The following is a 25817-nucleotide window of genomic DNA, read 5'->3' as shown; positions in this document are numbered from 1 at the left end:
CATTATCAAAAGGGAAAGTAAAGTATAATCAACTCAAATTACCCATTGGCCTGAATACAACTTTGATCGTTTCTAATAAGTACTGGGGGAAAAGAAATCTAAACTGGGAAATATTAGGAGAGGGGGAGCAAGAATAAGTGCTGTTTAGAGAGCAGTGGTCCTCAACCTATGGCTCGTGACCATCAGAAAATACCTATTTCTGATGGTCTTAGGAACCAAGACTCTACTCAGTAGCATAATTATGAGGTACCAACGAAAGTAAATTTATGGTTGGGGGTTTCCAAGACCATTGGAAATATGTTTTCCGATGGTCACACCCACTGGTTGAAAACTGCTGGTCGTGAGTGTTCAAGGAAATAGAGATGTTGTAACTATCAGGCTAACAGGTTCAGCACCAATAATCAATCGAAAGGGATGGCCTAGGCGCTGAAAACTTACCTGGTATGTGGTCCCTAGAACAGCGCACCAAGCATCTCCTCCTCTAGGGAGCCGGAGACCCTTGCTTGGTGGGGAAAAAGGTTCTGAAATTTCAAAGTCAGTGGATACCACCTGAATGCCACTCTTTGTAAAGGAGAAGACACTGCAATCTGTTTCAGATTCGTGTTGAATGCATGGAAAATACTAGGCTGTCTCCTGGCCCAGAACTCTCATAGGCATCCTGCAGACTTCGTCCCCAAGCAGAAACTGAGTGATGCATTTTTGTGCATAGATGACATGAGGGATAAATCCTGCCAGAGCAGGCTGATTTGGATTGAGATGTTAATTCATGGCCAATTTGGCAGATTGTGGATGCGATGCTAATCTGTAATTAGCTGCAGGAAGTAAGCGTTCAGCATGTATGTGTAAAATCCTTGTTGCCCCCGGTGGACTGCGGCTGGCTGGCTAGAGGTGCTAATGACTTTGAAAAGCTGCCTGTTATTTGGGTACTCACATTCACAGACTGCAAGGCCAAATTCTTTCATCCCTTTGGAAAATGGCGCTCATTGTATATTTTGAACTACAGCCCTCCACCATGTTTCACTGCTTTCCTCTTACTTTGGGGACTAATTTGTGGGTGTCATCAAAATGCCTTCTGCATGAGCATTCCAAGTCCTCATGAGTCCCGATGGAATATTTCCCTCTAACTCTAGCCATGTCAGCTGTAGCTATGGTGGTCGGGACACTCACTAGCATTCCCACTGAGCAATACCATGCATTTGAGTATCGACTTCTTTCGGTGATTCATATCAAATTCTTGCTCATTTCTATTTCCCAAATGCTGTTTACAAAGGCTTTCTTGGACTTTAGAGTCCTACAGATCTGAATTTAGGACCACAAAAATGCATGAAGTCTACAGCCATGGCTTTAGTCCAGGGGGAAACGGAGCACTGGTGAGTCCGTTCTAGAAGCAGAGCTGGCACCATGGATAGAGGAAGCCAAACATCCAAAGTCACAGAGCCTGACTCTGTCCCTTCCTTGGAAACTTACTTAACTTCCCTGAATCCCAGCGGTCTCATCGTGTCTGGCTAACCCTCTCCCTCCCTTTAGCATCACAAGGCTGATGCAATGCTCCGGGAAATGCTAAGCTTAAAGATAATGACTGAGTTGCTGTTAGTTTTGATTTTCAGTTTGGAGCAAAGATGGGCAGTGCTGTGATTCTTCAGTTATAGTTCTCCCAACGAGGGGAAAAAAAAGTCATTTGACTTTATGTGGTTGTTTAAATGAACTTGTGGGCACCATTTTGATGTTGCATCAGTTTCCTGGGTTGTTACCATTCTTTGTACTCATATCCGCCCACAGTCCTGCTGGCCTAACTTTCTGTTATGAGGTTCTTTTTAGCCTCCTGGTTCATCAAACGTGTTAGTTAGTATCCCTTGAGTGCCCAAGCAGTAGGAGAAATATTGTAACTAAAACGAGAAAATATTGGTTCTATTAATATCAAACGGTGGCTTTAGAAACATTTAATCAAAGGTCAGCTTTCTCATCTGTACAATGTGTACCCTTTCCTTCCCTGAACAACAACAACAACAACAAAGGATTAGGATAAAAATAAAATCCTTGATGTAAAACCACTTTTCAGATCATAATAGTAGCACTTTACTCCCATCAACTGCAGCAACAATTTACCTAATGAGTTAGTGTTATGTTTTGAATGTAAAATGTTCCCCAGGGACTTCTGTGTAGGAACACTGAGTCCCAAGATGGTTCCTGCCATGCTGTTTAGGAGGAGGTGGGGGACTGGTCAGGCCTCAAGGCTTTAAACAGGGACCTACTCTCTGTTTACTTTTTTGCCTCCCGAGTTCTGATGCTCCTGACAGCACGTCTTTTCTGCCTCTGGCCACAACTTCCCCACATGACAGACTGTGTCTCCCTGTAAGTCTTTCTCTTGTAAGTTGCTTTTGTCAGGATATTATGTCATAGAAAGGAGAAAGTAACTGAGACTATAGTGGAGACATTAAAGGTCACTTCCTGCTCTAACATTTCACACTTCTTTAAAATCCAAAGATTGCTCCTCCATCCATGAAGAACATACATATTCAGAAAGAAACTGAGCGTGCAGTATCAGAGACTGGATTTTTCATTTGTGGACTAAAGCACTAGGCCAAGAATTCAGCTTAGACTATCTTTGCTTAGGAGGAAGAGTTAAAAATATAAACCTATTATTTGCTCAGGTCAAAAAGGCTCAGATAAGCCCCAAACCAGAAGTGGACAATGGCTGCCCACAAACGCTGACGCCTGGAAGTTGGGTAGCCCGGACCTGGTTCTCTTGCATGTTGGAGAAACGGCTTGCAGACAGATGACTGTTCTCCAGGTCATCTCCACCACAGAGCCAAGATTTGTTCCCAAGGCACCTGACTCTGGATTGTTACTGTGGGTGGGCTCTCTCGAGGCATGGCTACTTCTGTAACTCCAACCACAAAATAAATTCTTGGATCCTTAGATGCCTACCTTCAGAATTCCTTAGTTCTGAGAGTTCACGAGGTTGTATGTGTTTGTCGCTTATGGCTTTACAGGCTGTGTCCATATTCCTTATGTCATCTTAATTATCTCCATTCAGAAACAATGTCCTTTTTGTTTCTCTCGCTTGGACCTACCCCAGCTCCTTTCGAATTCTGATATACAGTCATCATAATGGAACACTGCATTTATCACAAAAGTATAAGGGCAGGCTAATTTTTTTTCTTCAAGTGTCTATACTGATTGTAAGCAAACACTGGCCAGATTTGGCACACAGAAGCAATCCAACATTCCACAAATACAGTTGTTGTTAAATACCGTGCTCTGCAGGAATACATATGGGAACACATTCTGTTTTATGCCATTAAGTCATCCCCCACCCCCGCCTGAATTTATCCGATAGATGTGAGGTCATCTTTACTACAAGAAGCAATTTTCCTGGAAGTGACCAGATAATTCTGTGGGGTCTGGAGAGTAATAAGAGGGGCATTCAGGTGGCCTGGGAACCTGGGCCGTGTGCTGTCATTGGTGCAGTGGTTTCCTCTGCAGAGGTGTGTGTACTGCCTAGCTTAGGACAGGTAATCACTAAGGAAGAATCGCATGGCATTTATCATCATCGCTTGTTTGGAATAGTTGAAGATAAATTTTAGTCCAATGTCTATGGGCTCTTCATTCTTTAAAGCTCCACTTTAGTATAATTTCCAGGTAACTGCACTTTGGATGGTGATGGCCACGCACAAAGATAAACCTTTGGTGTATGAGCAACAACATCTGAGCTATACCATAATACACTATTGCTCCCTCCCATAGTGGCCTAATTAATGGCGCTTCGATTAAGCTCTCTGTCTCTCTGTCTCTTCCTCTTTCCCTCTCTCTCCCTGCCCTCTACTCTCTGTGAGAATATGTTCTCTCAAGCCTGCATCTAAACTTAGCTTCAGTGATCAATACTGACATCTAAATTAACTACTTTTTCCAAGTGTCAACAGCTTAGAAATCAATATTTCCTGCTCCGTCGATTTCCATCAGACACAAATGCTTCCTTTGAAACCGGATCAGATGGGTCCTTGACGAAAGAGCCCATACTGACAAGGGAAACAAGGCTGACTAATGAGGCATGGTGGCTAAGCCAAGCAGCAGGTCCCTGGTGCCATGGAGGACTGCTGTCCTTTGTAAACACCTCTGTGGGTTTCTCAAGAGTCAGATGAACACTCATTATCCCTTGTTTGTTTGTTTATTTGTTTTTCAAGACAGCGTTTCTCTGTGTAGCCCAGGCTGCCTGAAACTCACTTTGTAAAACAGGCTGGCCTCGAACTCAGAGATCTGCCTGCCTCTGCCTCCCGAGAGCACTCATCTTTTTATGGATTTGAACTACCATTCCCCTGTGGGGTACCCATGCAATGCTACTGAGTAGCCACCTGCAGAAGGAAACTAAGCCCTCCAGATGCACGGACTTATGAATGGGAACGCACACAGACATTAGTTCACTGATGCTGGAACAAAATGTAAAACAGAAAACAAAAACAAAACTGGGTTTTTCTTCAAAGTCCAAGAGGAATGCTCCAGTCTCCGCTTAGTTTGAAAGCTCATTCCTGCCATCCATTGCTCATGAAAATTACCAGGCATGGGCACACAGATAGACTGTGACATGCCACAGCCCTGCTGACCTCAGGCAGGTGCCACTCTCTATGGAGCCGAGGCTACTTCTGCCCATCTTCTCAGACATGGTGAACCACAGAAGCCCGGCCGTGCTCTGCTGTTGGTTCCCTCTATGGCTTCTGCATGCTCAGGGGGCTGCATTTTGGAGATGCAAGTTTCAGCTAACAACTCAAGAAGGCCCCTGTTGCACTTTCACCCTACAGTACCTCAGTTTTCTCGCATGTAGACAGTCCTTTCCCCAAGGGGCTTGTTCTCATAAAGTAAGATCTTTCTTTTCTTCTCATATGATAATAGGGCAATACCACGACTGCTGAGGGTGTTAAAATCTGTATGCATGTTACTACTTTCCGCCTGCTCAGTGTGCTCTGTATGAATAACTGTTCTACCTGGAAGCTCAGGTCGGACCTTGCTATAGTAGGCTGAAAGCATCTAGATGGCTGGCTGCTCAGCAACCAAGCCTGGTGTGCGGCTCATAGGTCTTCAGTGCACACGTGTGTGAGCTCTGGCTGAGCAAGGGGAGTGAAGATCATCTCACTCAACATGACAACCATGTAACAAGTGTGGCATAAGCATCAGCAAGGGCCACCCTAAATGTAAACAACTGAGCAACAGTTAAAAAATTACACGTTTATGCTAACTTAGTTGATTTAAAGCTAAGTTCCAGTCACCACAGCACATAAGAGAAAAAAAAATGTTGAAGAGTAGACTAACTCCAGAGGTGGATCTTGGGCTCTGGAAGTGGGGCACATGGTCCCTCAGGAAGATGTGGAGCAGACAGCAATCCTGGAGGTAGGGGCTCAGCTGTCCTGCCCCAGAAGGCAGTCCTAGAAGCCTGGAGGTGGTGGGATGTTCTTTCCTTGTTGTGACCACTGTCTGGGGACCCTCTAAGCTTCAGTGGCCTCATCTGAAGAATGGGGATAGTGTCTGCCTCAGAGAAAAGCTGTGAAGATTGCTGGACATAGGAAAGGGACACAGAATTAGAACTACTCAGTCTAAGAGAAGCCTCCATCCACTGTTTACAATAACCGCCCCTTGGTCGGCCTGGGACAGCAACATTTACAAGTGCGCCATTGTGCATGTGTTTATGAGTATGGCCAGTAAAATGCTTTGCTTGTGCAGGTAAGAATTATTATTTTTTTCCTTTTTGACTTTAACTTTTAAAGAGCAAGATTATATATATATATTCCCATGTGTGTGTGTGTATGTGTGTGAACATGAAGATTTATTTAATGTGTATGAGTGTTTCACCTGTATATACATATATACATTGTGTGTGTGTCTGGTATCTGTAGAGGTCAGAGGAGGGCACTGAATTCTATTGGAACTAGAATTATATTGGTTGTGAGCCACTATGTGGATGCTGGGATTCTGAACATGGATGGAGCAATCAGTGCCCTTAACTACTGAGCCATCTCTCAAGCCCCCACACTGTTTTCTGAGGTAGGATCTCTCACTGAACTGGGGGCTTACCAGTTCAGCAAGACTAGCTAGCCAGTGAGTTCTGGGATCTGCCTATCTGTGCCTGCCCCTGTCCCATCCTTGCTCTGCTGTGGATGCTCTCTGCTGTGCCGATCTTGATTGTGGGTGCTGGAAATCCAAACTCAGTTCCTTATGTTTGCATGGTAAGCACTTCACCCAGCCCACGGAGCAAAATTCCCAGTTCCAAAAAATTGCTATGATAAGAAACATACACACATTGGAAATACTGGTCATTGCTACTACTGGATCGTTACTTATGAACTGTGTGTCAGGAGTTGGACCAGGCAGAGTTGCCGCAAGAAGAGCAACCTGGCTGTACAGTGGAATAGGGTTACTGAGAATGGGATTTTTATTTCTCATTGGCTATGTGACAGAATCAAGCACAGGAGAGGAGAAAACAGATTTAGCTGAGAGTCCTCTGGAATGTTCCTAGGTCTGAGAGAGGGCTCCTGAATTTATAATTTGAGCCATTGTCCCACCGGGTCTTTTGTGATGACAGCCAGGCTTGCAGAAATTAATCCAACCAATCCACACTCCAACTTCTTTTCTGTGGCTGGGTTACTCAGAAGGGGCACCTGTGGCCCCGTGTGCCTCCCTGCTGGAGGGCAGGTGCCAGGCGGGCTCACCTGTTTGACCTCAGCCTGCAGGTGCCGCAGCTGGAGGCACTGCTCTAGCCGCTTGTGCGTCTGCTCCGCGTTGAGCTCCAGCTCGTGCTGCTTCTCGTGGAGAAACTCCAGCAGCTCCTGCACCTGCGCTGCCAGGTCAATGTCCTTCTCACAGATTAACTCGATTCCTGGTTTTTAAAAAAATGCAAACAATTAAAAACCAGGCGTCACCGGTCTGGTGACATTGTTTCCATTGTGTAAGAGAGCTGGAGTTTGGGAGTGGCCGCTATTGGCCCTCTCCCAACGGCTACACATCTCTCGGCCCAGCTGGACAGATCCTGTTATGAGTCCCTCTGTAGGGTGTTAGGGTAATGCCAGCTCCTTAGGATGAATGAATCCTCTGTCCAGCGGGCAATTTTCAACACATGACAAGACCAGTTCCTCTTCATAAACGGGAGAGAGGGTGCTGTAACTCCATCCTATGCAAGATGGCTCCTGGCAGCACCTGTCTGGAGACTTGCCAACACCCAAGCAAACCTCCAAATTATCTTGGAAACAATAAAACCAGATCAAAAGGGCCCTGTGTCAGAGACTCCCGCCAAGGGCATTATTCTCTTGTAACTGGTTAGATATAATTTATGATTAGATGAAAGTAGCTAGCTACTTAGGTCTCCTAAGGAATCAATGCCAACTTCCGAATACACATGATAAGCATTCCTGACAACGCCACAGGGACCCTGGGTGCTGCTCATTCAGAGAAACCGGCATCTCCATCTTTCTGCTGACTCAAAGCAGCTATAGGGCCAGTCACTTGCTGACACACGTTTCCAGTGTTTATTATGAACACAGCACCTAACCCAGACAAATAACCAGCCTACAGCAGGCACTCCTGTCGGTACCCACTGGCAAAGGCTGTGGCTCTGCCCTCATCTACCTCCCTGCCTTGCGCTTGCATTATACCTCTCCCGACACCGGAGTGCAGAACGCATCCTTGCGTCTCTGCCCATGCAGAACCCATCCTTGTGTCTCCGCCCACGCAACGTTCTGCTGATCCAGCAGCAGCAGGTCTAGCGCAGCCTGCCTCAAGTGGATTTCTGCCTCAGGGGGAGGAGTCACTAATACAGTCAGATGGGGTAAAAGGGACTCACTTTCTCTCACTCCACTTGCTGGTGGCTAGAATTTTAGTCTTAGGTCGCAAAGTCAACAATGGAATGTGTACTGCTAGCTCTGGAACTGGCCTTGAGTAAGAATCATGATCTGGAGCAGGTCGTCCTAGCTCCCACAAACTTCACCTCCTCATAGGTAAGCTAGGATTTCCATAGTCACCCACCCCTCACACATGCCGTATGATTAGATGAAATGATGCACGTAAGGCATCTGCCACATACACATATGGTTAACATGTACATGTCACATACACACAGCCAATGTAGATCAGTGCATACACAACAAATACAGAGCCTACCCTAGCTCCATGGATTTGCTAGTTCCTGTCTCTGATCTTTTTTTTATTTAATTTGGTTTTTTGAGACAGGGTTTCTCTGTGTAGCCTTGGCCATCCTGGACTAACTTTGTAGACCAGGCTGGCCTCGAACTCACAGCGATCCGCCTGCCTCTGCCTCCGGAGTGCTGGGATTAAAGGCGTGCGCCACCACGCCCGGCTCCTGTCTCTGATCTTAACCATATACCTCTCAGCCTTCTTACATTCATGCCCACTCGGTTCCCGTCCAGGATGCAAACTGTGACCCGTGCTGTTTCTGGATCCTAGCTGTCTACTTATTTGAAGGTTCAGCTTTGCTCTAGCCCCGGGAAAAGTCTAACTCAGGACTGCCTAGCAGTTCCTAACTTTGACTCTACCTGTCCATATGCTGAGTTCTCATCCTGTAATCTGTGACCCCAAAGTAGCTGTGGTTTTGATGCTTATATTAGGTATGAGATATAGAAGATTAGGGATTCAACCAATAACGGGGTTCATATTAAAATCCCAGGACATAAATTACCAGAGGAGCACATCAACCTCAATATATGGGCATCTACAAAAATCAACCTTCTCTGAGACCCGCCTTCATTATCCTGACACACCACAGGAGCCTCATCCCTGCCTCCCACACGCCTGCATCTGCATCTGGGAAGCACAGGCGAGTCTGCCCACACGAGGGGAAATTCGTTTCTGGAGGCAAAAATAGTGTTTTATATAAGGACAATCTGGGAGAGTGGGAAAAAATATTTTCTGGTGTTACATGATAACAATTTCAGTATCTTTTCATGTATTTTTTTTCTTGTTCTGTGAGTTTCACAATTTCAATCCCCAGCTCCTGAAATATCTGTGGGAGACGGAAAAGAACGGCTTGTTCTTTTGGCAGCCAACCCCCTCTGGTTACTATTTTCAGTCACCAGAAGGGTGAGGTAGGTGGAACATCTCCTGGACTGAAATAAAAAGAAGAACCGGAGTGGTTTTTATTCCTCATGGCTTGGCGGGGGGGAAGGGGGGTGCAAGGGGGGGGGATAACCTCTGACCCTATGCTGACTTTCTGGAAATGTAATTTCAGATTCAGCTCTGCTTCACCGCCGTTACACAGTGGCTCTACTCTGGAGAATCCTTGCTCCACTGCATCTCCAGTGTCCAATAAGCTGGGCTCTGTCTTTCTCTGGGAGGCATGTGGCTGACCCCTGGCACAGCAAAGTTAGTGACTTAGCAAGGAAGCTGGCGCGGCATGCCACTGAGAACAAATGCGGCAAGACGCAGGCTGTGCGGCTCTACTTGTCTCGCTCATCACCGTCTTGTGTGATGAACACTGGGAATACAAAGAGGGAAGAGAATGCCTACGGCACCTCCAGGTCCTCAGTCATAGGTGGCATGCATGAGAGGAGTCTAGAGCCTTAGCCTGGCCACACCTAGAAGAACCGCTCCCCCCCCCCCCCCCCACACCCTTCCCTCCCCTGCTCCTAGACACGCTGCTGTGAGTTCCAGTTAAACCCTACCAAATGGAAAATCTCCGGACATCTCCACTGAGTAGATTTTGCTTTTTGTTGACACCCACTGCCTTCAATTTAATGACAGACCTACCTGTCCTGCTTAGGCATCCCAGGTAATAATGCATAAAAACAAGACTGGGTTTTGTTTCCCAGTCAAGGAGTGGATATATTTGTCTTTAATTAAATTTTTTTTTTGAGATTTCTTTTCAATGTCCCCTTACAGGGAACTGGCCTGATTTCCCCTCAAAGGTGACTTTTTATACCTTGCTCATGTTGTCGCTGAAATGTAGGCTCTGTGATGCCAGGTCTGAATTTGTTCCATTCATCACTGCCTCTTCTCTCCCTGTGCTTGGCTCATGTTACTCAGGCATAGCTCTGACCAGTGAGCGAGCTGGCCTCTTTAGGGACAAAGTGGGTTTGTGCAGTGTGGTGGAGAGCTCTGAGGAGGGACAGGCTGTGGTTTGAAGCTGTGCTCTGAAACCTATTAATGGTAACACCCTGGGCTCTGTACCCTTCTCCAAGCCTCAGTTTCCTCATCTGCAAAATAGGAAACCTAACTTACAGCTGCTGTAAGGAGTACAGTATAGATAGTGCCTGGCACTCTGTCAGCTCCAAATACTCTTTTTCCACTTTGTCATTTTCTTGAGGGAAATTAATGAGAACACAGTGCTGGTTACTGATGAAACTGCTAAGTGTCTTATAAATATGAAATCCAGTGACATTTAACGTACTTGCTCAAAGTATATTGTTATAAAACTATGGTGGTTTGGATGTTACTAGATTAATGCTGTCAACACAGATCTCACATGCAGGATTCATTTGGAGAACTTCTGAAAATCACTGTGTCCTGTGACCACCACAGACCCAGAATCTCAGGCTGGCGGGATGCGGTCATTAGATACTCATAAAGCTCCTGAGGCGAATCTAAAGACAGCCAAGTTTGTAACCACTAGGCAAGATGGCAGTGGCCACGGCCTAAGAAGCAGGAATTCTCTTTCTATAATCAGTGGTAGAGCAATCTGCACTTTCTGTTGCATGGGGATGGAGTGTGTGTGGCGTCTCACTGTCACAGTAATAACAAGTGGCATTCTATTTTCCTGGGCTTCCAGGTCATGGCACCACTTTATTATTTTATTTTTTTGCTAAGTTGGACCCAGGGCCAAGCATATGAGGCAAGCATTCTGCATGGAGCAATGCTCCCAGCTTCCACCATCACTTTAATTTTCTCAAGAAAAGAGGCCAGAGTCGGGCATCCTTGGTTCTATTGCCAGACTTAGAAGGTTTGTCAGCTGTTTCTCTTCTTAAATCTCTGTGTTTGCCTCAGAGAGGAAGCATCTTTTCTCTTTTCTCCACCACTACCACTCATCTTTCTGTGCTGTCTTGTCTATAAAAACCCAGGTAAGAAAGTACAGAGTCATTTGGTTGGGTTTTTAGATGGATGTTGCCTACTCTGGCTATGCCTCAGAACAGAAGTCCTTAAGGTCGGCCTCAGCGCAAGCCAGGCCAATTAAGGATGCCTCCCTAAGCAGTGCCTGGACTCCAGTGTTTAAAAAAAAAAAATGCTTCCCCAGCCGATTCTCAGTGTGTAGCTCCATCGTGAAGCCCTGGCGTACATCACAGGTCCCGTCCTCTCCTCTCAGCTCCAATGGTCCATGCCCCTGCTAAACCCAGAGTAGCTTTCATTCTGAAAAAAAGCACAGGCTTCGCATTTTCTTTCCATTTATGCCACAAATAAGCTTAGTTGTGGTCTATTATTTCTGCCTTCATCTGTCCCACCCACACTGAAGCTCATTCTTGCTTAATTTAGCAAATGCCATTATTGGGAACTTGCTATGTATAGGGCATCGGCACGCCGCTGGAGGCTGCTGTGTAGAGAGACCTCACTCGCACTGCTGATGAAGCTACCGAAACCAAGTAACCCCAACTGGCTGCTAGAATACAAGCATAATCCTGGATGTGTCAGACCTCATCGGCTCTCCTCCGTGCTCTCGTACAGTCCCTGCCACACCCTCACTGTGAATCCCAGTGGTGGGTTACTCTTCCTCAGAGAAAGGTGAGTCTTGAGAAGATTGGGTGCCATGCTCTGGGACACCCGGGTGGTAGGATGCCTCGGGTTCACCGCGCTGTCTCCTCCTTTATTTGTGCTCTTAGCCTGTACGATCAAGGAGGCTCTCTGCAAGCACAGTTCATCTAAGCGTGGATTTACATCAGACCCTGGTGGTGCAGGCATGCGGTCCCTGATGTGCAGAAGGCAGAGACAAGAGGGCAGCAAGTTCAAGACCTGCTGGGGCTACAGAGTGGGTTAGAGGATAGCCTGTGAAACTTAGTAAAAACTGGGTCCCCAAATAAAAGTTAAAGCTAAAAGAGACACATTTTCAACTATTGAGGCTGATCTTCCCAGGGGAAACTAAGTTCTAAGCATTATTGCCACAGACTCCAAGGATTTTATATGTGTGTGTGTGTGTTTAAGTGTATTCCCACAGTCACATATGTGTGTACCTGTACCTTATATGTGTGTATGTGTGTGTGTTTAAGTGTGTGTCCATGGCCACATATACGTGTACCTTACCTTATGTGATGGGGGTGCATGTGCACATGTGTGTAAGTGTTTGTGTGTGTGTGTATGTGTGTGTGTTTAAGTGTGTGTTCATGGCCACATATGTGTGTACCTTACCTTATGCGGGGGGGGGGGTGCATGTGCACATGCGTGTGAGTGTGTGTGTGTATGTTTGGAGGCTGTAGGTTGACATTAAGTGTTTTCTTCTATCATTTTTCATCTTAGTTTGTGAGAAAAGGGGCTCTTCATTGAACACTTGGGGGCTCACTGACTGGATAAATTGGCTGAGCAATGAGCTATGGGAATGTACCTCCCCTGTCCTGCTCAGCTGTAATCAGCGTTGGGATTACAGAAGTGTGAAGTGTGCTATGGTGCCCTGGGACCCAAACTCAGGTCCGCATGCCTGTGTGGTAGTCACTCTGTACCCTGAGCCATCTCTTGAGCCCTCCACAAATAATACTTTTTTGAACTTGCTGAGACATCATGTCTGAGAACTGGAAGGAATTGGTGAATCAAGCCTACATCATGAATCAGACAGGAAAGACTAAGATCTAATGAAGTCGATTCAGGACGTCCAATGCCAGGCTGCTCAGTGACAGCAGAACTGGATGTGGGATTCAGACAGCATGTTTTCCTAACAGCAAAATCTACCACCTCCCACCGTGAGGCTCAAGCTGACAGGCTGTAGTGAGGAAAGGATGGGGGCGGGTTAGGATATTGTTCCTGTTTTCCCCAGTCCTGTGGTGGATGCCAACTCACACCAAGACTTTTGCTTTGGTCAGCACTGTGGGTAGACTGGAGGCTTCAGGAAAACCTAGCTCCATGTTACGAACACCACACCTGAAAATACGCATATGCGGATTCTCTAGTCCCATGAACTACTAAAAATAATCAGGCATAAGCCCTAATTAATTTAGCAGAGAGGGAGAAAAGTCTTAATTTTGATAGTTGTCCTTATTTTCTAATACAATTGTTTATTTCACCTTTAATCAAAATACAGTCCATTAAACAAATACTATAAGGCTCAAGGTCATTGCTGCCTCAGACCTTTATCTCTGAAGTCCTGCATTCCTCAGCCATATCCTGCTCTGGACCCCTGTCCCCCCACCCCTACCCTGAGCACCTTTCCCCGGGTCTGGTATGACCCTGATCTCCTGTTATATGCTCAGAGTGGCACAGATGGTTGGTTCTCTGCAGAACCTCCCCTAAAATCGATGTCCTCAACTCCCTTTAATTCTCACAGGCTCTGCCAGACTGAACAGCTAGCTATGGTAGGCGGAGGGGAACAGCCAGTCTTCATGGAGAGGGCTGAGAAGGCCAATCAAACCTCTCTCAGCAAAGCTCCTATCTAGAAGAGGGTGTTGTGGGGGTAGGGAGCCCATCTGCTTGGGGGTGTTGTCACCCACTCAGCCCTCCTGGTTAAGACTGATGGATGCCAAGCACGGCCAACCTCTAGTCACAAGCAGTCCTCAGAGACTGCCAGCTCCCAGCAGTCTTTCTGGTACCATGGATATTTGGATCTCGGGATAGAAGTTGGCTTGCCCGAAGGTCATGTCAGCACACGTACCCATTTGGAGACACATCCGGAAGGATGAAGGGCAAGCCACTGAGTTGCTTTGCCCAACCTCTCTTCCGGTAACGGTAACTGTCTCTCTCAAGGCTCCCATGGTAGCTGGATGGCCAGCTGCAGAGAGCATCATAAAGGCAGCTCCTGGGCTAAACTAAGCCCTGAGCACACATGAAATTCTCAACCATAGGAAAGGGATCATTGTTCCTGACGGTCCTTTACTCTTTCTTCCCTGAGCAGGGCCTGAAAAGACACGGCTGGTACATCGGAACCCTGCCCCTCAGATTTCAGTGAACACAGTCTGCCTGGAGACTCTGTTAGCATGTAGTTCAGCTTTACACTCACAAACACCCGGCCACGAGCCTGAGCATGCCGTTCTGAAGACTTCCCAAGCAGACTGCAAGGCAGTCAGCCCTTCTTGGGCTGCTCAGAGTGCGGGCTGTACACTTAGAACAACCTGCGTCACTCCGACAGCAGCATCCTGTTTATGACATAGATGGATCACGGGATAATTTTGCTGGCAAAAGTGAATGAACAGAACCCACTGGGTTCTCCCCTCTTTGGTCTGAAGTAGTGTTCATTTGAATGTCACACAGGGCTTGTTTTTCAGACCTCTACGATATTGTAAAGTCCGGTAGGACTAATCTCATTTTAATGTTCACCATCAATAGGTGCACAGCCCAACTGTGCTTTAAAGAGGTGAGAGCCAGACCAAGAGCTTCAACCTGGATAACAAGAACTTGCCAAAAGGCCATGGGCAGGGATGGCTAGGTGACCGAAGAATAGGGTCTAAGCATTGCACAGGTCTAAGAAAACAAATAAGTGCTTCCTTTTCCTCTTCCTGGGTTGCTTTGATTCTCTCTAATTCCAGAAAATACTGTTTTAGAGAGTGGCAGTGAAGAAACCACCTATTGGTTGCATACATGTTGAATAAATCTTGAATGGAAAAAGTAATAAAATGCCATGTTTTCTTGGGAAGTTACAAAATCACACCATCTTCCATAAACTTTTATCAGCACCATTTAAACTCATCTACAGACCAGTGATTATAAGCAACAGCAAAGCCTGACAATTGTGAGACGTATGAGGCAGAGAACAGGGGACTGCCTGAGAGTCAAAAGAGCCCGGCACTGGAGGAGGGCGGCCCAGGAGCTCACTGCCCACCGCAGCACAGCTCTATGTACCTCAGACTGCTCTTGGTTTGGGCCCAAACGTCCACTTTCTAACAACCTGCACTGGTTTCCATCACTGGCCTCCCATTCTCTCCTCAATGCCCATAGATTCCGGCTCTACTCTCATCTTCCCCAAGCCTAAACTAGGCAACCTTAGAAAAGTTCTTTCGGCTCTTACAACTGTTTCCTCTTTAAAAAATAGAGGTGGATTTCTACTCTTTTGTATCTGTAGGAATAAGTCAAACAGCATGGAAGTTGGGGCCGATTGGACCTTTGCTTCCATCATCTCCCCTGCCGGGAGAAGCCACTCACCCGAGGCTTGCACTTCCATGATATACTGGTGCAGGTCTTGGCCCTGCTGGATGACCTCAAAGGTCATGTTGTTCATGGCAAGCTTCCGCTCTGTGTGGCGCTGCAGCCGCTGCTCCGCCAGGGTCAGGTCCTCCGTGTTGAAATCGTTCATCTGCCGCAGCAGGTCCTCATTCCAGGCATCCAGCTCCGCCGTCACCTGCGACAAGGCCGTCACCATGAGCCGGGGCCTGCCTGGTCCATACTGGCAGAAAGCCCCGTCAACTAACCCACCCCTCACTTTCCACTTCCTGTGCCTTTTGCCCCTTGAATGTCTATAGCAACAGTAGATGGATGGCTGCAAACATTTGTGCAACGAATTAACAGTTTATAAGGTTTTGGCACATCCCTCGCACTGTGGCACTCACAATGACCCAATGAGGCAGGAAGTATGGCGATCTGCAGGTCTGCCTTCTAGAAGGGTAAACTGGTCTCACTCCAGACAGATGGAGTGCAGTGTGGCTGAAGTCCCCCTCGATAGTGAGGGACACCAGAGCTCGGATCTCCCATCTTCAGAGCTAAGTAATGAGTGTCCTTAGGAAGCCAAAATTAGGAGGCAGAGAAGCCTGGGAAATGGTTCAAGGTCTTATCGTCAGTTGTGGGGCTGGTGGGTACTACAGCCAGGGCTTCCTGTGTGGTGCCTGTGCTCCACTCTCCTGGATGCTCTCTTCATCACAAAGGTTGGTGCCTCAACAGAGTGACCAAACCAAGTGTGTGCCATTCCTCTAGGACAGCGGTTCTCAACCCTTTGGGGTGGGGATTGAACATCACTTTCACCAGGGTCGCCTAAGCCCATTAGAAACCACAGGTTCTTACACCGCAATCCGTAACAGTAGCAAAATTACAGTTATGAAGTAGCAACAGAAATAATTTTATGGTGTGTGTGTGGGGGGGGGGGGGTTTACCGCAACATGAGGTACTGTATTAAACGGTCTCGCTGTTAGGGAGATTGAGAACCACTGACTTGGAAAATCAAGCAGATTATAAGGTAACGAAAGCAGTAACGATGCTAATGAAGAACAGAGCGGAGCGTGGAATAAAGGCAGCGGCCTGATGTGGATTAGCTAGCTCGTTATCCTCACCTTAACTCAAGCGGTTTCACCTAATCTGTGCTCAGTTCTCTGATAATTAAGGCCAAGTCCTCCACCCCACTTAAATTCTCCGCACAAACCACAGAGAGAAAAAAGCATCGAATTACATTATTCCACCAATCAAAGTCTCCATTACATCTTCTGTGTCACACTCACAACCAGTGAAGGCAGCAGTCTGTGTGCGGCCACCTTTTCTGAGGAGCGGGGATGGGTCTCTCCGGGGCCACACATTTGCTGCATGGCTGGGGAGAGAGCTAGCTCAGTGGCTTTCACGACGCTGGGTCTCACCCCAGCTGACAGCTGGCATCATCTTTCTAGTGACCAAATACAAATTGTTCGCCAGGCATCAGAGGACACCATAAAGTAGAAGCCAGCTGGAAGCAGTGGTGTATCCCGGCTATGGGCCCCGCAGACTGGGTTGGGAGAGCAAAGCAGTCCTTCGCAGGCTGCTTGTCTGGGTCACAGGACTCCACGTGTCCTCGAAGGGTAAGATCTTTCTTCTAGCAAAACAGAAGCAGATAAAAAGCGCAGCCGCTGTCTTTGAAGTGGAGATGCGGGAACTGCAGAGTTTCTTCCCTTACGGCTCTGGGTTCCCACCTCATGCCCCAGATCTTTTCGGGTCAAGCCAGGGAACTGCTGAGCTCAGCAGGGACACCCAGTATCTAACTCATTGTGGAGGAGACCTGGAAGCCAGCGGGTGAGCAGGCAGAACGGATTTCTGTTGGATCCTCCTCGCCTTTGAGGGACACTTCACTTTCTAACTCCGGGTACAGGTTCGATGGAGAGTCAGAGAGCTCCCTCATTTTATAAGTCAATGTATAGAACATGCGGCTATAGAAGCGGCACACAAGTAGGCTTTTTCTTCCTATATTTTAAGAATGAGAATATAGTTTACGTGTAATGCACGTATTTCAAGCACCCAGTTCTGGGAGTTTTGACAGTTTCATACATCTGGGTGTATAGACGTCACCCAAAACGAACCTCACAGCCATCAATCACCTCAGGGAGCTCATTCTTGATCATTTCCAATCAGTTCTTCCCTCCTTGTACTTTAGGATTTCTATCCTGCCCTTGGATTTTCTATATCATAGAGTATATACTGTCTGGCCTGTGTTCAGCAGGCTACACGATGGGCACTGCTGGTATCAGTAGTTCATTCCTTGCCGTAAAAGAACAGAATCCACTGTCCAGATGGCTCACGACTTATTTATCCTCTCTCCTGCTCACCAGTGTGTGGCTATTATGAATAAGGCTGATGTGAGAATTGTCACACCGCTCTTGCTTTTCACCGCCTCTGGCTGGAACAGGTTTGTGTTTCTCAGCGACTGGCAGAGTTCTTCAGGGGAATTCTAACTAACAGCGTATGGAGGTTCCAGCTGCCCTCGCCCTTACTGTCTTCTGTCATTAATATCTGTTTCATCTTTAACGGCACTACTGCATGGGAAGTGGTCGTTCACTGCAGTTTTAAAATGTACCTACCTCGTAGTGATTGATGCGGGTGATATTTTTATATGCTTTGCTGACCATTTGTGTATCTACCTTTATAAAGTGTTTTTGCTGTCATTTTTTGAGATAATATAGCTGAATAGCCAAGGTAGAGTTTAAACTCAAAATTATCCACCTCAGACTAAGTGTGGGATTACAGGAATACACTACCATACCCAGCTGATGGATTTTCTTGTGATTATATGTTTGTAAGTGTCCTTAATATGTTTGGATATAAAGTCTTTGTGAGCTAATCTACTGAAATAGTCAAAACCATAATTTCATGTCTGTTCCTTGCCTGAAAATAGAGAAAACTAGAATAAAACTAAAACCATAGCATGAAGGGGAAACGGGAGTGGCTGGGCCTCTCTTTTAACTTCAGTTTTAACTTCTGTTTTGTTTCTATAAAACCGACCCCCAATGGGTCTTTTTGTCACAGGAAGATTCCAGATGGGTTCTAAGACCAGGATTCTTCGAAATGGAAAGCTTTGAAAGGCTGGTGGTCCTCAGAAGAAGGCTTCAGTTTTGAGGGATAGGCTTAGAGGTCTGGTACCCCACGGCTCCTCCCACTCCTAGTCTCCCTAGCTACTTAGGTTTGGAGACCTTGTTAGCTCTAAAAATACTTGCTGGTTATTTTATTCTGTACCTGTCTAAATAAAAAGTTGTTTTCCTCTTTTCTCCCACTCCCTTTCTTTAGATATAATCATAAATCAAGCGTGGTGTTTGACAGAGAATGGCCCCCACAGGTCATATTTAAATGCTTGGTTGCGGTTTGTGGGACGGTTTGGGAAGGACTGGGAGGCGTGGCCTTGTTGGAAAACGATGCATCACTGCAAGTGGGCTTTGAGGTTTCAAAAGGCCCAGGCCATTCCCAATTGTCTCTCTCTGCCTCCTGCTTGTGGATCAGGATGCAGGGGCGTGGCTCCTGTTCTAGTGAGAGCCTGTCTCCCTGGTTGCCTTCACACTCCCCACTGTGATGGTCATGGACTCACTCCCTGAAACTGTGAGCCCCGATAAACTCTTTCTTCTACGAGGTGTCTTGGTCATGGTATCTTAGCACAGCAAAAGAAACACAACTAAGAAAATCAGTTTAAAAAAAAAAACTTTACAGGAGCCTTTAAAAATTCATATGTTCTTTGAATGGATCCATAAACTAATTGTGGCCTTGTGTAAATACTAGGGCCTAGTTTGCCACTTAAAAATAGTATGCCTACCTTTTTATTTATTTATTTTTTATTTTAAAAAAAGATTTATTTACTTTATTTATTGCATATGAGTGCTTTACAAAAGAGGGCAGCAGATCTCATTATAGATGGTTGTGAACCACCATGTGGTTGCTGGGAATTGAACTCAGGACCTCTGGAAGAGTAAGTGGCATTCTTAACCACTGAGCCATCTCTCCAGCCCTGCTTACCTTTTTTATAGTAGGGTAGTTTTGTGGACCAATGGAAAATACTTAGTTGTCAATTTTCTCACTCTAAGAAATGCTAACTCGCTCTCCTGAGCGGTTCTTCTAGTATATATTGGTTGCTCACTTTGTACCTGGGCACAGTTTGAGGGCTGGGCATTCTTTCCCCAGGGCAAGCGCATTCTTAGCCACATGGTTCATGTCTGTCCTACACTACTGCGTCTTTACCAGAACACAAACCACACAGCAGTGAACCTTGATGAGATTAGCTTTTAAACACGGATGAGATCATCTGTGCTCAGATCCCCAGCTCTAGACCTGACAATTCCAGAAGAACATGAAAGTGTCCATCAGGTATCTCTGATAATGTACAAAAAAATGGTGACTTTCCAGACAACTTAAGCTATATGAATGAATGAATATTAATGAGTTTTAAACTTTTTCATTCATTTTTTTTTTAAAGGAAGATGGTAGGGGAACTTCCCAATAATTCTGATATGAGCTTAACAAAAACTTTAGAAGCTAATATTAAATAAAAGTTTGAAGGAAGTTGACTTACTTCACTGTATTTATTATGTGAGTCCTTATTAAAGGCATGCTTAGAAAATGATATAGCGATCACTAAGAAGAAAAAAAAATCTACCTCAGATAGATCTTATTTTGCTTTTTAGTATAGTCACTATTCAATTCTTTGTAGTTTTACTGTGTAACAAAGTAAGAAAAGACGATGAAGTTGGATGAGGTAGAAGGGTCCTTAGATGGTCCCAGTCCACTGTGGCTGTCTACAGCTGTGTCCCTGGAGTGCTGTATCTCCTCAACACCAGAGCCCTGATGACTGGGACCAACATCTCAAACATCTAAAACCTTGACAATGACATTAAATTGAAGCCTATCTTTTTTTTTTTTTTTTTTTTTTTAGTACCGTACAAACAAGAAAGAAAGGAAAGAAACTATAATTTAAATTAGGGGGAAAAGGTCAGTATACTGGATGCCCTTACCTCAGGGAGAGAAATAGAAACACAAAGCTATATAAGTTAGGGCACAACGTCGTTGGAAAGTCCCTGTTTTCCAGGTTGTTCTAAGAGATGCCAGAGACTTAAACAGGACACATTCTCAGAATAGGCAAGTGAACAGGGCATGGCTAGCTACAGTCCCTTCATCAGAGAGCAGTGAAGGGTAGTGACACCCAGTGGCCATATGCTTCTAGAATGAACTGGGAATGTGCCCCCACAGAAAAGAGAAATCTATGGATTTTCAGACACAGGAGAGACACATGATAGACGTATTCAAATATTTTCAAGAATTTGAAATGAAACAAAGTTTTTTTTCCCTTCCTTAACCTCAACTCTTTTGGGGGATGGGGGTCTCTAGAGAGATTCTAGTACAGCTTGGAAGACATCCTCCAGGGATGCCACATTCCGGCTGCCCACTGATCTTCTCATTGGGGCGTAACCTCATGAAAAGTTCCCGTGCTTCTCCCAACATGCCCGCTAAGATGGCAGGGATCCTTGCATCCTAAGTGCATAGTTTTTGATACATAGTAGGTGTCTGATAAATGCTCACTGAGTTGACTTTCTGTGCAGGAGGACGGCCAAGAGAAGCAGTCACTTTCTGACCTAAACCACTAACATCTACACATACTACTAGCCGAGAAGTCAAGATCACCAGTAATGCACAACCGGCTTTCCCTTTTTTCTCTGGGCAGAAGCTTCTTGTAACGACAAAGCTTCTCAGGTTCTGCCTACACCCAGCTCATCCTCATTTAAGCCTGAGAATGTCCAGAATACTTTGCAATTGTAGGGTGAGAGATTTTTTTAAAGACTATGTATGTGGTCCCCTTTTATAAAATTTTATAAATTTGCCTACTTAGAGTCTATTTTCATGGTGTCATTTTTAAATATTCTTCCAGTATGTTTGTATTCACCCCAAGGAACCCACAATTTAGTGACTGACAAGAGGAAAAGTCTCCCTCTATAAATGCGCATCTATAGCCATATTGCCTGCACACATATTCTATCAGGCCAGTGAAAAACCTGCAACATTTCCCCAGAGTCTCACTAATAGATTGGTGTGTATCTCACTCTGATCATGAGACGGATGGCTTTTGTGTGGTACAGAGCAGGAGAGGGCTCCTTAGAAAAGGTAGCAGCCACAATCAACCTGGAGAGGATGCCTGTGGCCCGGTCGTTCATTGCCGCCAGCATATTTCAAGTTATTGCTCTTTTCATGTCCCCATTAAGTGGATTTGTCTATTATCTAGTGTAAACTAAACCAGCCCTGCGCAAAGATGTGTGGCTTAGCAGGTTTTCTGAAAAGAAAACGCTAGTGGAGATAATTCAAATCACGAAAGCAAAAGAGCTCAGAGCTTTATGTCAGCTACATTATGGGCTGAAGAAGCACTGGCAATCACATCAGATCTGTCAAACAAGTGAAAAATAATTGGAGATTACCAGAAGACTATTAGGAATCTGAAATCACAACACTTCGGGGAAAGTTAACCTGCATCCAAAGTGTTGACACTTTTTATAATTAAAACTAATACATATATACATGTAGGGGGGCTATATGTTTCAAAGTATTTTATTGAAAATGTGAATAACCCCCCAAAAATGGAGACCACTGGCTTATTCCTACTTCTAAAAATATTTTATGTTTATTTCTAGTTATCCTAGTTGCAGAAAATTTAGGAATGCAGGAAAACATCAAAGATAAAATAATTACACAAGTTCTTGCCGCCATGAAATACTCATTATTAGCACTGATCTTCTGCTCTCTTCTGCCCTGATGAGTTCTTAAGACTCGCTTTCACAGAGGGAGGCTGTACCTACAGGAGAACTTTACATGACATCATCACGTTACCGTCTGACCTCTGTCTACCATCCAGAACAAGGAGCCCAACAAGGAATGTTAGGAATGTAGCCACATCCTGGTACTACTGAGCCTAACAAATCTGGGCCTATGTTTGAATTCCATGGTGGGCGCATTAGGATCTCATTCCAGGTACTAATATAAGAGCCACATATGCCACTGCTACTGAGTGGAAAAGGGTGGGGTAAGAATTTGAGCTTTCCTAATGTTTAAGTTAATTAGTCCATCCCAGCCATTAGCGATATGGCTGAGGACCCATGCTTACATCCCCCAGATGTCAGGGTAGTGGGCCTGATCCACTTTCAGTAATCCCTGGAAACTTGGACTGTGTCCACCAAATGCCTCCCTTTAGGAACAGAACCAGAGCTGCAGGTCCCCCATAGCCACTTGTCCTCCTGGCTTATGTCAGCTCTGACACGGCTCTTTTCACAGAAACCACGCTGAGTTTCACACTCGGAAGCTTGTCTAGAAGTGTGTTCTTTATTCCCACATCGATGCTCACTTGGTATTTCAAACAGTCTCATCACCCTTAAAAATAACTTCTGGCACTCTGACTTGAGGCAGAACTTCCTGTGGATCTGGCAGGATTCCCACTTCTATCTAGGATCAGAGGCAGGACCGCCCTCCGGCTTTCCACCTCCTCCCACATGGGGCAAGACCCTCCAAAACCCAAACATCATAGTTTATAGCAAGGGATGCAGAATCAAGCCACCATTTTTGCCCACTTCATTTTATCGGGCCCTCGCACTATTTGCCCACGGCATACTAAGGGTTCCAAGGTTCTGTCCGGTACTAGGGGAGGGAGTCTCACATGTGGAATAGCTAAAGAATACACATTCTGCAAGTGAAATAAAAGCTCCTCCACCAACATTTAAGTAGATTCTAACTTTAATGTAGTTGACCGGTATTTCTTTAAAAGGCTATTTCCTCCATATGCTTTGGGTTGTCTTTCAGACATGAAATTGAACTTCCCAGAACCACTAGAGGCAAACAGACTCTGCTACTACCCCTAGCTGATAGCAATGCGTAGCTGATGTCCAAATGAAGCTAACTAACCCAGTTTGGGACTAAACTAGCGCTTCTGTCCTCTAATCTATAGTCTTCTGATCAATAAATCTTCAACATCCAACCCTCAGGTGGTCTCATTTCCCTTAAGCCTTGTTTGATGTGGAAAGGGAATGATGCGAAAAGAGGAAAGTAAATACACAACAGTCTAACTAGAACCTCGTGAGGGCAGGGCATGGCGGCACAAGCCTGTGATCCCTGTCTACTGCCTGTCTCAGAAAACAAACAAGGTTGGTCAGACGGCTCAGTGGGTAAAGACGTTTGCTGTTGGACCTGACCACCTGAGCTCAGTCCCCAGGACCCACATGGTGGAAGGAGAGAACTGACTTCTGTAAGTTGTCCTCTGAATCCTAACACAAAACAAAACAAAAATAGGGCTGGAGAGATGTTGGCTCAGTGGTTAAGGACTTCTTGCTCTTGCAGAGGACCTAGGTTCACTTCCCAGCGCTCGCCTGGTGGCTCATTATTCACACACTTTCCTTCCGGAATGCACTCATTTCCAGAGGGATGGGGCAGAGCTCAGGAAGAACTCCTCCACGGAAATGAAATGCAGCCTCTTCATCTTTGGCTAGTCTCACTCCTGACCACTAACAAGTAATGGCTTGTATCCTTCCTCTTTCCCTCCCTCTCGCAATGCTGTTACTAAGAAGCTCACACAGTCCTCTGCATTGCTTGGCAACACATTTTTTTTCCCACATGCATTTTAACCGCTCTTTCAAATATGCTTTGATGCTACATGCTGCTTGAAATCCTCTGAGTGCAGATGTGAAATCCATGGAATGTGCAAGAAAAGCCACATAGTCACAGAAGCCTGTTGGAAAGGTAATTAAAATGTACGCTTAGAATATGTCTTTTTGTCTTTGTTTTTTCTTCTTCTTAGGTATGGTGTGATGGTGGTGGTGGTGGTGGGGGTCTATGCGTGTGTGTCTGTGAGTGTGTGAGTGTGTGTTGATGAGGACTGAATCCAGGACCTCTCGAATGCTAGACAAGTACCCAACTACGAAGCCACATCCGAGCCTACCTTTAGAATGTGAACTCTCGGAGTAAGCATTACCAGGACCCCCTGGAGACAGCGTGCAAAGAACTGTGCTAACACGATGAGAAGCCTCAAGGGATAGGAAGGGGTAAGAACATGAGAACTTTCAATGCTTTTTTTCTTTTATACTTTAGATCCCAAACATAAACTTTTTGTTCTAAGTCTGAAGAAAAAGGCACCTACCACCTAGACAGTTCTCTGGTCTCGAGTTGGATTATAACTGAAATATTGACATTTTCAACATTTAAAAATAAAAATCATTCTTCTACAGCTAGTTTGATGGAAGCTCCCACAAACACAGTTGGGAAGGTCAGTGCCTATAAACTCTAACTTCAGGGAGATTTCGAGAAAGAATATGAAGAGGAAATGACAGGTGGAGTTTGGTGACAGAGGACTTGAATAGGTCATGTGAGGTGCTGGCTTCCACCCCTACCACTGTGAAAGGGAAAATCAGCAAGCCTCTCCCCTATCATACGAGTCAGGGGCAAAAAGAAAAGTGCGCTTTAAGAGAACCTCTACCACCCGGAAGCAGCAGTTCTGTGTGCATTTGCTTTCCATACCCCAGAATCCCTACAGCTTCAAGACAGAAAATAATACAAACAATAACTACGTGAGGAGGAGATTACCAGCTGATCCTGGAAAGGGTACACCACAATGTTAACGCTGATCTTCTGGACTTGGATAGAAGGGAACATGGTAAAACAATGTTCTGCCTTATCTTGGCTGCCAATGCCTTCTAAGTGATGAGGTCACAGAGTCACTGAGCCCTGCTCCAGACTGACTAACGGGGCCCTCCCCCCTCAACACACACTGCTGAGGTGCTATGGACTCAGGGCTTGATACATACACATTCTACAACGAAGCTGGATTTCCAGAGGCCCCAGTGACAATGCTATCCAGGGAAGTGACCCACAGACAGGAGGTAAGCAGAGGGACCCTGCTTAGCAGTCAGGGCAGTGGGGACTGAAAAGACTAGATACCAGTGCGATGTAAGTTCTGTGAGCTCTAAAGTTCTGCCTGGTACAGGATCCCGCTTCATGTGCCACTCTAGGGACGCAGCGATGGCCCTGGCCTAGATGTGCACCCCTCAGCACATCCGTGGTCTCCCTCTCCTCCTGCTCCCCCTACCTCAATGGTGTACTGCTCGAAGATGCGCAGCTGCAGGAAGATGTCCAGCTTGATCTTCCGCTCATGAAACAGCTCCTCCATCTGCACCTGTGCATCGTCCAGCTGCTGGAGGACAGACTCAATGTGGCTGATGGAGCTACTGTGGGGCGTCTTGTTGTTGGATACAGCCGAGTCCCTGTGGCAAGGTGGAGGAAGAAGAGAAGGGGAGGCCTCGCTACGTTAAAAGTGACAGAGGAGTGGGCTGGCTTTCCTCACCTGGGCAGAGAGGATGCGAATCAAGGTTAGTCATTTAACGAACCAATCTATGCAAGTGCCAACGTGAGCTGACACCATCTTCTTAGTAGGAGAAGCAGAGATGAATTCACACTCTTTGGAATTGATACTTTTAATTCCAAATCTTGCTCCTCTCCTATCCTCAAAGGGATAGAATGAAATAAGC

The 25817-nt window shown here is 45.9% G+C and overlaps 1 protein-coding gene across 32 annotated transcripts in view; it reads right to left on the bottom strand.

Annotated features, from left to right (window-relative positions):
* Nucleotides 1–25817, bottom strand: part of KALRN (kalirin RhoGEF kinase) — a gene marked incomplete at its 3' end in the record, with an annotated part of 605161 nt that overhangs the window by 255371 nt on the left and 323973 nt on the right. For all 32 annotated transcript variants that reach the window (XM_084802077.1, XM_084802084.1, XM_084802076.1 and 29 more), the window contains exons 13-15: nucleotides 25379–25553; nucleotides 15262–15457; nucleotides 6699–6865 (exon numbers count right to left, since the gene is read on the bottom strand). In XM_084802077.1, coding sequence (XP_084658203.1) covers nucleotides 6699–6865; nucleotides 15262–15457; nucleotides 25379–25553 — 538 coding nt within the window. The remainder of the gene's footprint in view (nucleotides 1–6698; nucleotides 6866–15261; nucleotides 15458–25378; nucleotides 25554–25817) is intronic.

This window comes from Acomys minous (assembly GCF_964271855.1).
Source record: "Acomys minous genome assembly, chromosome: 11".
Lineage (NCBI taxonomy): Eukaryota > Metazoa > Chordata > Mammalia > Rodentia > Muridae > Acomys > Acomys minous.
This window is presented reverse-complemented; position numbering and strand designations above follow the sequence as displayed.